This window comes from Notolabrus celidotus, chromosome 11 (genome assembly GCF_009762535.1).
Source record: "Notolabrus celidotus isolate fNotCel1 chromosome 11, fNotCel1.pri, whole genome shotgun sequence".
Classification (NCBI taxonomy): domain Eukaryota; kingdom Metazoa; phylum Chordata; class Actinopteri; order Labriformes; family Labridae; genus Notolabrus; species Notolabrus celidotus.
In genome coordinates this window covers 13673197-13689410 of record NC_048282.1, presented here as the reverse complement: position 1 = coordinate 13689410, position 16214 = coordinate 13673197, and the positions used below count along the sequence as shown (strand labels likewise).

Below are 16214 nucleotides of genomic sequence, written 5' to 3'. Positions count from 1 at the left end.
GAGGGCAGAATACTCCCATGTCAGAATACATGCACAGTTGTACCAGAATGCCTGAGCAGTGTAAGTGTTGAGCAACAGACAATATACAGCATTTGACCTCACATAGTGGTGTTCCTAGAAAAGTATGTTTCTTTAAGGTTCTTTTTATTCTAACATCCCAAGTGAGTCAACTGCTTTTTAATACCTGCAGAAGACCAACAGTAAAATTGCAATCAAGAAAAGAACACCTCACGTTGTTGAATGAGACTCACACAGGTTTGCTGCTGTTGCCTTCAAGCATATGGATAATTCCATCCTTCAAGGCATTGTCCTCAAACTTCACAGTGTGTTCTCCCACCGCCTCTGCGTTCATTGAGATGGATGCATTCCTGATATGAACAGGAGAGGAGCATTCAGTTTGTTCAGTGTTAAGTGTAAAAAGAAACAAAGACCAATATTGTTCCATATTTCTTTCATAACTAATGAGTATTTTTTATTTATTGATTTTTATTTTTGTTTTAACAAAAGTAAGAAAAAATGTTTATCCATTCACTGTTCATTTCCTCTTTGGTGTTGGGGGTCATTTGGAGCCATATGTTAGGCTTAAGTGCTTTATTGGTAGACAAACACATACACTTATTGTACACACAAACACTGACCTGAGCAGTGTCCAGCGTAAGGTAATGTATATATGGGGGGAGTTGGTGAGTTCTTTTATCATGGCGTCTCGACTGGCTGGGCTGATGCTCCACAGCAGACTGGCATCACTCTTGATTTTAGCTGTAATAATGTCATCTGGCCCATAGTTCATTATGAATTGCATGGCCCCCTGGGAAATCAGAGAGGAGGGGGGGATGCATTTATACAGTTATTAAAAAACGTCACTACAGCTTTCAGAAATTGATTAAATCATTGTATGTTACATTTCTGCACTGGAAGTATTATTGTGTTTAATGTCCTTCCATTGGAAGTTTATCTGAATTGATCTCACTTTGATTTTTACATCAAAAAACGTAAAGCCTCTTACCTTGTGGGTTGCATACTTGTTGGTGAGTTCGTTGAAATCTCTTTCCCTATAAGGTATCAGGTTCTGCTCCTGGGCACTCATTGTAAACAGAGGCTGTGGAAACGGACATGATCAAAAGTAAATCATACATGCAAATCATACATACAAGTGTTCAACTGGTTCTGGCCGTGAAAGCAGACTGAATAGATATTTCCCTCCCACTTTCAGTGGAGTTTTAGCTAGTCCCTTCTGGTCGGAGGTATAGATACCCCAAGATCAGAACCAACCTTGAAAAAAATAATTTATCCCCATGGCAGTAACTCAATTAGATAAGTCAGCAGAAATACAGGGACTACTGTCTACTATAGGGACGAGGATATGTACATTATACCAAGCATTATTTTATTGATTTGTTGTATGTTTGTTGGTTTATGATTGTTGACATGCATCAGACTGAGAGTGCACAGACTATAACTGTGTATATATTTCTTTTGATGTGGTCTTATTGCAGTAATGATAACAGCTACTATGGATTATTTGGATCTTTGTCACGTGTGTCAGATGTGCTTTTAATGTTGGTATGCTGTGCTGTACCACAAATCACCTCTTTGAGGACATTCAAGTTTTCTAAATCTAAATCTAAATCCTTCTTGATGTGAAGCAAATGCTAATAGGCTAAACCTCAACTGTTGCCATAAACAATATACCTCTAACACTTAAATAAACGCTTTCATCATTAGCATCTTGATACTAGCAATCAGTTCAAAGCACAGCCTCAAAATTGCTACCATGACAGTCAGAGGAGAGACAGATCAGGGAAAAAGTAGTGAGGTGATAAATGATGATAAAACTGTTAGAGTTTACCATAATCTTCACAGTAGCACTTCAAGCAAAGAGCTACTTCATGGTTAAGAAATATTTATTCTATGATTATAAGGCTTCATTGATTTGATTATAACCACGAATACAATTGAACTTCAAAGTTATCTCACAGTTTACCTGTTGCTGTTTTTTTTAATTCTGACCTCATATCCTGCGATGCTGAGCTCAATGGAGACATCTACCGGCGGATTTGTCACTCCAGCTGCTGACTGTACCAGTGACATGAAGAGAAGGGGGAACCAAATGATGCTTATCAGGGCAAAGATGATGAATCCTCCCATCCCATATTTAACCAGCTTCTTCTTCTTCTGCCCTGGAGGGTGGGGGTATTTCTAGAAAAAAATGAAAGTAATTACTGTAGATTTCACCTACTTTTTCAACTGACTTTATCTATTGGGTGGAACAATTACTTAAATAATTGATTTGGGTTTTTTTGTCCTCAGCCAACAAAATCCAAAAAAGGCAAAGATCCCTCACAGTGTTGTCAATGTTGTCAAGACAAGGTAGGGAGTTACATACTTTCAGCAAGTTAAAATCATTGATCTTATAATCTATATCTGGTGACAGTGTTCATGATAATCCTATGCACTGAAAACATCATGTAAAGCATGCTCTCAATTACTGCATCAGACTCCCTCCAGCACTTCAGGACAAATATATTTGCATAGATGTCTTCAACACAAATCCAACTTGAGAGAGACAGAGTGGTGTCTGTCCAAACCCAATCCATCACCGCCCTTAACTCTGTCAGGAAGGGAACCATACGGAACCTTGAGGAGATGAGAGGAAGATTACAAAGATAAAGAATAAAGGGAAATATTTAGTGCCGGTTGAAAAAAAATACAACTCTACAGACCAAAAAGACTACAAATAATTTTCCTGATTGTATACAGAGTATAAAACATGTCTTATTTAATGCAGTTGCAATAGCTACACCTGTGAATGGAAATATATCTTAATCAAAGCAAGTAACAGTTCTCTTACCCTTGGAAGAGAAACAGGTTTAGGTAGTTGTAGTTCTTGGTGAGGAAGTTGCCCAGGATGCGGTTTGGGTAGCCACATTTGATCTGATAGGCGGACAGGCCAAAGTAGATGCACTTTACAAAGTACCAGATCTGAGCAACAGGGTTACTGTTGAACCTCCTGTGAATTTCATTCAGAGATAGAGGCATGATGAGATCAGCAGGTTTGAGTTGGTTTCTCAAGCTAACAGTGTAGATGTTACTGGATGATAAAATACGTTACTGACCTCTCTGTGACACCAGGGAGGATGAAGAACATCCAGAAGTGTATGCCAAATACCAACACCACCTGGAAGACACACTTTCCTAGCAGGGACTTCTTCAAGTAGAGGGCCCGGTCCACTATCATGGTGCCAAACTGCATGAGCAACATGACCAGAAAGGCCTCTGGAACCTGGTCCTCTGACAGAGACTCTGTGATGTCAGCTACAGCAGAGTATTTCTACAGAGAGATACAACAACAGTTAAATAGTGTTGGACTACACTTAGATGCATCTTAAGTTTCAAGATTCTTGGTTTGATGTGAGGCAAGGCAGACTCTTACCCCAAAAGCCCAGTATCCATATATGGTGATGATGAAGTTGACTACATCAATAAGAAACATGAGGGCGTAGACGTCACACACGGGACTGTAGTCTGGGTGAATAATGTCATAGAAGAACTGCCTTATGGGCAAGTAAATGTGAAGAGCACTGGAAAAAAGTTATGAAAAGTATTAAAATGTGTCCCCAAAACTGTACTCTGATTCACTGAAACACAATCTAAACTTGTGAGTGCACTGAGCATGAATGAGATTTTTTAATCATGTGATTTTACAGATGTGAGTAAATATCTTAACAAATTAACTCTGAATAATTACTGTATTAGCTATAGTAATTATAATTAGAAGTGTATTATTATACTTCAGTTCAATCAAATCTCCACAGAGAAACACTACCCCCAATATATATTTTCAATTTTTGTCCAAAATGATTTTTTCTCAGAAGAAAATTTTAATTTGAGAGCAAAACTTGGAAAGCTATCTACTCAAAGAAATATATTGCTTACATATTTCAGGAAAAAACACTTAAGATATAAGGTAGAGAATTCTAATGCACATTTAGAACATTAGTTGTGGACCAAAATAAAAAATACAACATACACTTCTATGATAGCAGCTTTGGCCTGCAGCATCCTTTCTCTGATATGTTGTCTGATCCTCTGCTTCCTGGTCAGAGGAACCTTGTTACGTTGTCGTCTTTTCTTCTTGCTGTGCTGCTTTTTGGGCTTCATCTCTCCAGTAAACAAATGAAATATACATAATATGACACAAGAAGAGAAAGGAGAAGAAGAGTTCTCACACTGGATCTACACAAACCGTCAGGTCAAATTTGGAATTAAATATCCAGGTTTTTTTTTTGAGAATATTCACCATTAGATTCTGCTAAGTCACCTCTCCTTCCTTTCCAGAATATGGAGGTTGTGGAGGCCTGTAAAGGAAGGAACTTAAGTCGGCGATGAGGTTTGTCTTTGCTGCCCGTCTTATCACCTCCTGTCATCTTTTTCTTGTCCACTTTCCTTTTCATCTTCTTGAAAAAATCTGGCATCTCAACCTCTTTGTTGTCCCACAGCCCATGGCACTGTTCAGTCATGGACACAAATAGAATATGGTGATGAGCTGGACATAGAGAAGCAGAAAGGTAAATTTCATGGTGATTTCCCGATCGTACCTTGAGAATTGAGCGGTGAAAGAATAGAGCGAGCAGCTGAATAAGGTCAAAGAGGACGTAGCCATTTTTTTTCTCCACCCCAATGATGTTGGGAAGGGCAAAGGGCCTGTCGGCGTTGATACCTCGATAGGCAGAGGTGGTCCAAGGGAAGAAACCAAACTGGAAAAAGTACTTTACCACAACATTCAGCTGAGAGAAAGAGAGAAGAGAGTTTTAGATCACGCCTCCATGTCTGAGGATCATATTGAACAAACCACACCTCGTCATAACTGATTACCTCTGTGTAGATAATGGCAGTCATCCAGAAGCGTTTGGTCGGCCGGGGAACGGACAGCATGGCCCAGAGGAAGATGAGGATGGGCAGGATAAGGGAGAGAAACGAGGCCGACACAATATGGTTGAGGATGATGACGAAGTAGCATAGCATCTCTGATTTGGACACCATGGTGTTATAGAGGGCAAACCCCAGTTTCAGTGGCCGCGGCAATGTGACAAAAAACTTATCAGAATCTTTGATCTCGTCATTTTCAAACATGCTGTAAAAGGATGAGAAGAAGAGGAAAATACAGAAGTGAGTAATGTGAACAAGTTAATGATTAGAAAGTCGTGAAGTCACACAGAGGCTTGTCTCTCTCTTGCAAAAACCAAAAAGAAGCTCACATCTTGTTTTCAATCATACTTTTCTTTCGTTCACCTACTTGTTCAGCAGCAGCTCACTGGCAGTGAGGTTCCTTGTTTCCTGGCTCAAAGGTTTAAGAGATTCTGAGAGGTCAAGGCTTTTCTCTCCATCACTCTCCCTGAAGCCCAGTGACATGCATTCTGGGTAATCAGCGCATTCGTCTTCTTCTCTCTGCTGTGTTTCCTCTTCCAGCTCCTCTCTCTCCATCTCACAATCCTCTTCTAGTTGTTTCTCTTCCTCTGTCTCTTTGTATTCCTGCTCATGTTCAATTTCAGCCTCAGTGTACTCCCCCTCATCCTCATGTTGTATGTGGTCTTCACTTAGAGGGGAGTCATCTTCACAGCTTTTGAAAAGGGTAGACAAAGGGACGCTTTAAGATCAAAATCACAGAAGACACAGAAGAAGCAGTACCTATAAAAACTAATAAGAACATCTGCACAATTCCAGAGAGGGAGTTGTGCCATCGTAAAAGCATATTTACCACAATGCCAACAAACTGGATCCTCCCCACAAGCAACAACACCCACCCGAGTGGTGGACTTTACTTAACTCACTCACCTTGGTGAAATTTCATCATCAGGTCCAACAGTTGTCTGGTCAAAATTAGTTGTTCTCAGGAGCCTCCGTCTGAGCTGGTCAGCAGCAGGCGGCACAGAAGGAGGCTCGTCTAACTCTTCCTGGGTCGGCTGACGGGAACCAAGCATTGTCTCGTCTGTCATACAGCTGAAGGTTGGAAAAAGAGAGAGAGAGAGAGAGAGAGAGGGAGGGAGGGGGAGAGAGAGAGAGAGAGAGAGAGAGAGAGAGAGAGAGAGAGGTGAAAGTGGAAATAATATATATATAGAGAGAGAGAGAAGGGAAAAGGGAGGGAGAGTGAGAAATAAAGAGAGAGGGAAAGAGGATGCAAAAGCAAAATAGAGAGCGGTGTGTTATCACCTTACCATTTAGGTCAGCAGGTCTGGGCTGTTGGAGCGAAAACATGGATTTTATTTTTGCCCTTATTCTATCTTTTGCATGAGACATTTTATTCTCTCACTCATCCTCCACAGCCCCTCATGCAGCTCCTTGTGCCTTAGCATACAGTGCCTTGAAATACCATGTTTTGTATACATGTAGTTCAGAACTTGAGCACTGGGTGGAGCCTTGGCTTATGTTGTGCATCAATCCAAGGCTCCACCTGACCTGCATTCAGGTGTGTCAATGAAAGGAATGGTTTTTTAACTGTGTCAGCTTGAAACTTGTTTGTAAGATTATTTGACTTTCTTTACGTTATGTTTTATGCTATTATTGACTGTATGGACCAAATGAATGCTAAAAATTTTATGAATGGAATGTAGATAACAGGACTGATGGATCCAGACTGGAAGAACATTGGACATAGATTCGGTTTTCGAGCTGGACTTGTCTAAAATAGTTTCCCTATTCACCTCTCAGTGACTTATTTTGACAATACTGTTATTTGTTGAAATTGGTTATTAAATGAACATTAGGGTAAAAAGGGTTCACAGTAAGTCCGGCAGCATGCATTTCAGGAACCTGGACGGACTTGAGAACCAATTGGTCTGGCTTTGACAAATAGGCATTGCTGATTGGTTTTGTACTCTAATGATGTCATTCATGTCTACAATATTTTTGCAGGTCTGTCTTTCCATAATATACAACATATATAAAGACATTGGAGGAATAACAGAAGAAGCAGAAGAAAACATCAGATATACGTGAACACATAACTGACTCAGCGTCCGATGACTTACCTGGAAACACTGCTGCCCCATGACATTTTGGAAGCTTGGTTCCTAAGCTTAGCGTAGGCATGATTTGAGGAGGGGATAGCAGGTGGAGGTGAGGAAGGAGGCAGCGGGTCATCGAGGTCATCTTGAGATGAAAATGTGTTTTGACGGGAGATCCAGTTATCATAAAACTGCTTCACACTCTCCTGACTCACCTCTCTCCCCTGAAGAGAGAGAGAGTTAGAAAAAGAGGTAAAACAAAAAAGTACATAGCCAACAGGATAACATGATCTGCATGTGGATGATGATTGATTTGATGGTTCACGACTGATGTTAAAAGTACGACTCCATCACTGTCATTGGCTTTTGAAGGGGGTGAAAGAGTTTTATAGTGAACCTGCTTACAGCATGTATTGTTCTATGGAACAGAAGTAAATATGGCCTTTAGGTGGAGTGACATCAAAGGTCCTCCTTAAATGCACCCCCACATTGGTTCACATTTACAGCTTTCAATTGACTGTCTGATAAGATGTCTACTCTACATCGTGTGGAGGCAAACATGTTACCCCTCTCTTGCCTGCCTGCTTTGTTGGGTGGGGCATCACCTTTATCATGGACGCATGCAGCATACCAGAACAGGATGAGACGTTAACATGTTAACCTTTACAAATGTGAGTAGAGGTCTTAACAAACAGAATTTAAAGAAAATTGTCAATAATGAAGATTTAAATTCTAGATAATAATTAAAAATCAACTTAGAAAAATGCTTCAAATGTCTTTTTTTACGATATCATTTCACATGATATATTGAGAGGGATAGAGGAAACCTTATTTTTAATGCTAATAATGTTGCTCATGTACTGTACCTTCATTTTAAAGCTGGAGAAAACAAAAATCTTTTAAAAAGTTCAAAAGGCGGGACAAAATAAAACATAATTCCTAAAAATACGATTACGTTTCAGCTTATTGTGTTTATCTTTTAATAACAAGTGGTTTCTAATAATAATAATAATAATGATAATTGTCAGGGCTTATATAGCGCTATTCTAAGTACTCAAAATGGCTTAACGTGAAGAGCCAAAAATAAAAATAAAATAGAAAAAACAGAAGTAGGGAAGGAGTAGAGGTCATGTGTTGTAGGCTTTTTAGAAGAGATAGGTTTTGAGTTGATTTTTAACGAGTCAGGGAGAGAGGAGGGAGAGAGTTCCAGAGAGTTGGGGCAGCGATGGTAAAGGCTCTGTCCCCCAAGCTGCAGTGCTTGGTCTTGGTGATGCGGGACAGGACATTAGCATCTGAGGATCTAGGCGGTGAGATGGGGAGTGGGGTTTGAGGAGGAGCAACAGATCTTACTCCTTGTCCTCAATCTATCTATCTATTTTCACAGTAAAAAGTGAACAACACAGGAAAAAACACATTGACTTCTTCAACCATAAGTAACACTACTCTCACAATGTTAGTATCACAGCTGATATCAAGAAAAATAACACAAGTTCAATCATTTAAGAAAATGTTTCTTGGGATTGAGGTTATTTTGAGGCATTTTCAAATGTTTTATACCCTACATTACGTCAGTTTGATGTGGAACAATTCGTTTTTTTCTGTAACTAAGACACATCTTCAATTTACAACCGTCAACTTTGCACTCACCTTCTTTTGCTGTTGGTTAAGTAATGCTCTCTCAAAACGGAGCACCTTTGAAATGGCCAGGTTGTCTTTACAGAAAGAATTCAGACCCTGTGTGAGGTCATCAAGAAGGGACTGAACAAACACCCAGAAGAACTTCAAAGTGTTGATGACTCGCTGCAGAATGTTTTCTGTAGGGAAATGACGAGTATATGAGTGGTTGCAGTCGAGTTTGAAGGTGTCAGTACATTACAGGATCTTCTTGCTCTCCTTGATAGTGTTGCTGCTTCTTGTTCAGCATACTAAATTCTCTGTGTTATAAAACGTTCTTTTTCCTGAAGTTAAGATGTAATAAGGTCGCAGAATCCAACAGTGCAGTAATGCAGTAACTCGTGTATGTTTACCTTTCTCCTCAACCGCCTCTTCCTCCACAGTGCTTTCATCTAGTTCATCCTCACTTGAGTCTGCTCTTTCAATGCCTAGAAAAAAGAATAAAGTGAAGTTATTTAGATAGAGTCCTGAGTTACTGACATACAATTCAGTGTCCTCAAATAATGACTTGTAATGACTCTGAACCTTTCATTTGGGTCCTAAAATGGGACAAAATATTGCAAACAATCAAAGGAAGAACCAAAAGAGAGGATTAAATGCTCCTACATAAACCAGATGTGGCTTGCTCACCTTGCTGTTTCTGCAGCTCTCTCTTTGCTCTCTTCTTCTCTTCTTTCTTCATCTTTTTCTTCTCTTTCTTCAGGTCCTTCAGAGCCGTCTTGGAGCTGGTGACCCAGGCTTCATAGGCTAACTGAGATAACAGAGACAACAGATACATGTCTTGACTTACGATGTTACAATCAGAGGCATTGGATGTACAACATATTGAAGTAATAGTGTTCACTTTTTAAAGAGCAATTTCAATTCTTCATCTTGATAGATATATTTTCCCCCCCCTCTCTCTCTTATCCTTACCTGGAAAGCAGATTTCTTCTTTGGTGGTTCCTCTTCTTCTTTCTTCTCTGGAGCTTCCTCTTCTTCCTCCTCACTGTCACTTTCAAACAGGTGGTAGCCACAGTTGTTTTCCACTGTATGAAAAAGAGCAGAGTCAGAATTTACATCAATGCATACTGATGAGCCCCCGAGTAAGGCATCCGACCTAAAGCTGCTCCAGTACAGCTGTAGTGTGGCCAACAGAGTGATGATTTTTTCACTACACAGCCTGAGCTACTAACATCATCATTCTTCATCATTGGGATGCTTTGTTTTGTAAAAAAAAATAAAAAAAGTGCATCAATCTGAGTAAAGCACTAGTGTCTGACCTCCTGGTTTAGACACCCAAGGTTTCCACCATTTTCCTGCATCTCTCTTGGCCTTCTCATCATCATCTGGAAAACACAGATCAGTTAGTCGAGATATTTTCTGATTTTATTCCTTTTATTAATAAAAATTCAAGGCTTAAAAACACTTTCACATCCACAGATATCTGTAAGAAGACCATTATAAACTCCAGCGTTACCAAAAAATAACACTTAATACAACTTAAAGCTCCTGTGAGGAACTTTTGGTTTATGTTGATGTTGGCGCCCCCTGTGGACAAAGGGGAACATGCATGTGTAGTGTATTCTCACAAAGAATTTCACCCCCCGCCAGAGGTTTTAGACATTAAAGATAACTCTATGGAATAATCAATATTAATTCCAATAATATGATTTGCTTTTGTAGATCATACAGATGCATCAATATTAATTTCAGTCTGGTTAGTCAACAGCTAAAAAGTCCTCACAGTAGCTTTTAGTTCAAATAGCTGGGTAATATAGGAAGTGAATTGATCAAAGTTTACTCAGTATGGGAGATTTCTCTTGGCATGAAATCAAAATTGGATGTACCTTTTCATTGGTAAATTAGTAATAATACAAAAAAACTAAAACTGGTAACATGTTTTACCAGAGATACAGTTGACACTTCCTTGTCATGCTTTTCTGGTTTAGAAACAGATAAGAGGTACAACATTAAAACAGAGTTACCTAGTGTCAGCTGCGCCTGATCAACAGGAAGTGCTGGTTTGTCTGCTGCTGCAGGTCGACCCTTCTGTTTCGATTTAATCTTCTCCATCCTTCAGGGAAAGAGTGGGATGGCAAGTTAATTGTTTACTATTTTAAAGAGGATATAACTTGGAGATCTGAAGAGAAAATGCTGTTAAGTGCCATATACAGTCAGAATGACTTTGGGAGTGTGAGTTTAAATGTTGCTCTATAAAGCCGAGGTTTCTTACTGTTTCTTCAGTGTTTCCACAGATTTCTTCTCCATCTCAAGGCGGGCTGCTACCAGCTTCTTCACTTTTGCCTCAAACAGCTCAGCACCCCTATAGGTATAGGGAGGTTAGGAATAAGAGCATGACTTGGTAACATGAGTTGTTGTTACTATCTGATCATTTTAACACTGCTGCTTTCCTTTCTTCTTGGAAGTAAGTGATCTCTTATTAAAGCAAATGATGACTGGGTTTTATAATCCACCCACAAGGAACTAACAGAAAAAAAAGAGGTTGCATCACAGAGTATGAATCTGTTCTCCTTGATCAAGACTCTACATTCAAAATACTGTCAAATTATAATCTGAACAAAGGTAACTTTCTGCAACAATTCTAATTATCTACATATCTAAAAAATCCTCTTAAGCGTCTCTACAGGACGCAGAAATGGACGCAGAAATTTTGCAGGACATGCAAAGATTTTCATATTTTCAAAATGTGTGGAGGGTAAAGTTTCCAGTTGCAGATGAATGTGAATTGATGTTTTCTATGGCTCCAACATATACCTTGTCCTTATACTGCATAAATTGTGTCCTTTAAATAGAAACTAAATAAAATACATATTTCTGGAATATCTCAATAAATACCCTACAAAACAGCACAAAAAGAACTCCTCTAAATGTAGCTTTATCTATGACGTTTGGATGTAATGTCAGTATGGTTTCCATTTTTAATTGATTGATTGATTGATTGATTGATTGATTGATTGATTGATTGATTGATTGATTGATTGATTGATTGATTGATTTAATGACCACACAGCCAAGCTGGTGGAATTTGTTATCAGTACAACTGCAGGTTCCAACATTACATTTAACAGTAGACATCGAAACATAATTGTACATGTAGATGTAACATTTCAAAATACAAAAATACAAGGGCCATGCCTAATCCTTGGTGTTTAGAGTTCAGAGTTAATAAAGTTGATTGCACAAGGAATAAAACTGTTTTTAAAAACGGGCTGTTTTGGAGGCAATTGTCCTGTAGCGCCTCCCAGAGGGAAGTAGCTGGAAGGCATAGTGTGCAGGGTTTAACAAATAAAAGATTGCCTAGTTAGGCTTTCAATTTTTTTGCAACAAAATGCAAGTTCAATTTACCCCTACACTTATGGTTAAGTTTGTCCTGTTACAAAGTATTACGTTTGGGAGGATCCAGAGCATGAGTGGAGTACAGACCTTGAAGCCAATATCTTAGAAGACTTGAGGTCAGCCACTATGTAGAGGAAGTAGTAGCTGAGGAAGACCCTCCGCTGTGCCAGAAGAACAGTGAAACAGATTGCATCCCAGACGATGCCAGCCTCACCCTCTGGTAGCTCACACTTATCGTCAGGCTCGGCTGAAACACAATCAGAAGATCTTCTCTTTAAATACCTCAGAGCTTAGTTTGACAGAACACTGGTTTTATTCACGCTGTCAGTTCATACACACGTAAAAAAAAATAAGATCACACATTACTACAGAAAAAAATATTTGTATATACTCATAACTAACTCACACACCAACACTGTTAAAGAGATTAAGTAGGTCATCAACCATTATCCATGAATGATACTTACGGAGATCGTAGCCTTTAATCGTGCAGAACATACTGAAGGCTTGAATCAACCAGCAGCCGTTCTTCAGCAGGCTGCCCAAGTAGGCACATGACCCAAGCTGATCACAAAATTACAAAAATGTCAGGAAAATCTTAGAACTTATAATTAGGAACCAAAAACTAACTCACAAGACAATGATTGATTGCTCTGCTAAGATTCTTTAAGGTGTGGTAACTCACAGACAGAAGGTTCTTCATGGTGATCACAAAGCAGGTGTATCCAATGAGCCAGTCCCAAAGTCTCAAAATGTATTTGACAGGCTGCATCAACACGCTGCCACCAAACAACATGAAGTAGAAACAAGCCACCAGGTAGCCCAGACAGAAGATGTTGATCCGGGTAGTACCAGTGATGAAGATGAGGCACAGCACCAGCCAGAAGAAATAGCTGAACACAAACACCTTCACCATGTCGAGGTAACTTCTGCCGAGCAGACAGAGAGGGACGTTATACTTCTCAGAAAGAGCAGCATAAAAACATGCAGCAAGAACGGATGGAAGCTTCATTGCTTGTATCCAGTTAGCAAGAGATTTGCAGCTTTTCAAGATAATGCCAAACATGCCAGAAGCTACATGAGACATCAATGTTACAAACTGTACTGTCAGCAAAAATCAAACCTTCTTCTGGCTGGTATTTCAAATTTATTTCATTATGACAGGGAGCAATATCAAACACAAGATGTTACATTTATGAATAATATCCAGAATAAATGGTAATGGGTGGTCTTTATTGACAAAATGCAATCCACTGTTGTATTTGAATAACTCTTTGTGGTACTACTGCTCCTTTCATTTGATACAAATATAATTTAAAATAGTATATTGTAAATAAGTGAAATGTCTGATATAATATTTTGGCTTTCATTTCCTGTTTTTTAACAAATTCTATGCTTGTAAATCTGAGGAGATTAAGAGTATCAGAGAAGGTGCATGCTCTCAAGGAAATGTGGTATGTCTGCACTGCTCCTCCAGCAGTTTCACTTTACCAGTAAGATTTTTATTCGTTTGACACTCCCAAAGAGTAAATTAGAGATCTAACTCAACCTCTGAATGCTCTGAAAGACCAAAAATCAGGGCTATGAAGTCTCTCAATGTGCAGTGAGGACATTCATTAGAAGCTTGATAACCAAATTTGGGCTACTTCCTGCTCTTATCTGTAACCTGATACCTTCAAGGTAAGTCACATTTAAGAAGGGAAGAAATAATTTGATAAAAAAAAGGAGTACGAGTGAAAATTCTGACCTGCAGTGTAGGAAGTTATCAACAGGTATGTACTGGTTAAAGGAACAAGGATCCAGACTACGACTGATCTCGACATTGTCTCCAGCCAGCAGTCGCACCGCTGCTCGGTTCTCCTCTTCAAACATCTGCCACTGCAGGGACGAGCAGAGCAACAGGAGGTGGTCATCTGCAGAGAGCAGGAGGGGTGGAGGGTCAAAATCTGACTGGAGGAGGAATAGGTTCAAAGACAAGATAGAACTGAAAAGATGAACTCACAGAATATAAACAGAGGATTGGGTCTCATGGCAAAGTCAGGCAGGTAAAACCACTTTATGATATTAGAGGTCAGAGGTTGAACAGCAGTTCTCCAGGGGTAATCTGAAAAAAAAAGTAGGATACTTTTAAAAAGAAGATAATTCAACCATGCAACACTTTTGCAAATGCCGAAATTTTGATTTTGTCTCGAAATTGAAACATGCTCACAGACAAGTCGTCAATTCGCAAACATCAGAAAACATGTTTGATGATTAGTGTTGTAATGCCTCATTTACAAACAACTTTTCTTTAAACATGTTTTCTTTAACATGAAACTGACTTTACTTTAACCTTTCAGAAACTAACATGACCATCTTGTGATATTTCCTGACATTTAAAACTCAAATTTAGATGATCAAGAAAAAATATTATCAGATTCAATTACAGAAGAAAGACAAAAATGATATGCTTCTTTTCTACTACCAGTTAACATGCATGAAATTAATAAAAAACTTCTTAAAGATCGATAATTCATTGACATTCTATATTCTGCTAGCTAACTCTGGTACAACTAAATGGCTGTACACTGTCTCTGTTGAAATAAACAAATAAATAAATAAAATATTCCATTATAATTGATATACAATATAAGATTATATTTTCAGCTTCAAGTTTCCAAGATGAGAGGATTTGCTATTTTTATTATATCTTTCTTTCAACTCAATAAGCTTTGGCTTTGGATAGTCGATTGAACAAATACACTTCTAGAGAAATGACATAACTAATTTTTTGTTGTTTTTTGGGACACTTTTTGGACCAAATTTTAACTTACATGGCATTTATTTATGACACACTCTTGGTGCACCAAACACTCAATATGTGAATGAATATGTATCTAGGAACTGGAAAAAATGTGTATATGTTATTATGCCATTCCTTTATCTGCACTAATGTATGAAACATTTCTGTAAAATCCATACCAACACAGAGAGCAGGAGGGATCCCAATGCACAGCATGTACTGCAGCACCATGAGCCCGGCAGTGAAGCAGCAGTATTTAGGCCACACCTCCCCAATAGCCTTCCTCCGTCGCCGTGACACCACAGCCATCAAAGCGCAGGAATGCAGCAGAGCATAGAAATCCATCCTCTGACCAATCACGTTCACTGCCACGATTAAGCTGATCTAAGAAAAAGTGTTGTCATCAATACAATGTCAGACACATATAAAGTTTACAGACATATTTAAATGAAAAAATCACTGTAGTCCGTCAGAGTACCTCCAGTCCAAACTTGTAGAAACAGTAGTTGATGAAGTATTTAATGCAGGGCAGAACGCCATGGTCAAGGTGCTGCCTGGTGATGCCCTGGAAGATTATGCTGAAGGGTGGGGGTTTGAGGTCGTTATGGAGGCGGAAGTAGAGCTGGTGCCGCTGAACAATTGCTTCAAAAACCAGTAGCCCGAGCACCATGAGGTGGTTCTGTAAGACAGAAGACACTTTATAGAGAAACGAGGAGGGACTGTGGGATAACTGTCAGAGACTTCAAAAGCAATTCAAACTCTTGGAGGAATTCTTACAAGAAATAAAAAGCAAATCTTAACTGTTTGGGAATACATTCAGGATCTATTACTTATTTACTTTTCTTAAGATACACTTGAAGCTTTTTATAGTGTGAAGAAGTGATGAGATAGGATTTGCATCGCTTGTAATTCTACTTTTGTGAATCCAATGCAAAACTTCCCAATAGAGAAAAAAAAGGCTAAGCATTGTTTTTAAGGACTGACAAGCTGCTTGGTCGGGTGAAGGTTAGTGCAGCATCTTATAGAAAAAATAAAACTATCTTACTTTTCCTTGTTCACATGCATCTTACCAGCCCTGGTTACACGTATTGAAACACTGAACAAACTATTTAAACCTAAAAATATTCAAAGTTGAGAGCATAGCCCTGATCCAAAGATAAAAAGTTTCAGACCATACCCGGAGACACGGGAGGATCCTGCCTTCACATTTACGCAGCGCTCCACACCAGTAGATAGGGTCTACAGGCTCGATGTACAGAATAGATCTTCTGAGCAGCTCCATCATGTTTCCTTTCAGCTCCTCTCCAACATCCAAACCTGAGCTGTTGGACGGTATCAGACCCTAGGAAAAATTATGTGTAGAGTGAAAATTGAAAATCAGCTGTCAGCTGGCCCACAGAAGTGTCAAGTTGAAA

General features: G+C 39.1%; 1 protein-coding gene and 1 long non-coding RNA gene across 2 annotated transcripts in view; one reads left to right on the top strand and one right to left on the bottom strand.

Annotated features, from left to right (window-relative positions):
- Positions 1-16214, bottom strand: part of si:dkey-11f4.7 (piezo-type mechanosensitive ion channel component 2) — a 33599-nt gene that overhangs the window by 2628 nt on the left and 14757 nt on the right. Inside the window, exons 23-52 of the mRNA XM_034695502.1 lie at positions 15977-16141; positions 15278-15478; positions 14979-15183; positions 14020-14121; positions 13765-13930; positions 12703-12946; positions 12485-12581; positions 12105-12264; positions 10894-10983; positions 10646-10734; positions 9941-10006; positions 9594-9706; positions 9309-9429; positions 9032-9106; positions 8652-8818; positions 7029-7228; positions 5836-6000; positions 5297-5620; positions 4876-5134; positions 4599-4787; positions 4301-4508; positions 4031-4163; positions 3434-3581; positions 3117-3331; positions 2852-3010; positions 2490-2637; positions 2011-2199; positions 1007-1099; positions 639-808; positions 252-368 (exon numbers count right to left, since the gene is read on the bottom strand). Of these exons, the coding sequence (XP_034551393.1) occupies positions 252-368; positions 639-808; positions 1007-1099; positions 2011-2199; positions 2490-2637; positions 2852-3010; positions 3117-3331; positions 3434-3581; positions 4031-4163; positions 4301-4508; positions 4599-4787; positions 4876-5134; positions 5297-5620; positions 5836-6000; positions 7029-7228; positions 8652-8818; positions 9032-9106; positions 9309-9429; positions 9594-9706; positions 9941-10006; positions 10646-10734; positions 10894-10983; positions 12105-12264; positions 12485-12581; positions 12703-12946; positions 13765-13930; positions 14020-14121; positions 14979-15183; positions 15278-15478; positions 15977-16141 (4778 nt within the window). The remainder of the gene's footprint in view (positions 1-251; positions 369-638; positions 809-1006; positions 1100-2010; positions 2200-2489; positions 2638-2851; positions 3011-3116; positions 3332-3433; positions 3582-4030; positions 4164-4300; positions 4509-4598; positions 4788-4875; positions 5135-5296; positions 5621-5835; positions 6001-7028; positions 7229-8651; positions 8819-9031; positions 9107-9308; positions 9430-9593; positions 9707-9940; positions 10007-10645; positions 10735-10893; positions 10984-12104; positions 12265-12484; positions 12582-12702; positions 12947-13764; positions 13931-14019; positions 14122-14978; positions 15184-15277; positions 15479-15976; positions 16142-16214) is intronic.
- Positions 2015-2647, top strand: LOC117821316. The gene is made up of 3 exons (XR_004632944.1): positions 2015-2215; positions 2311-2370; positions 2498-2647. It is a non-coding gene; the product is annotated as an uncharacterized LOC117821316 (long non-coding RNA).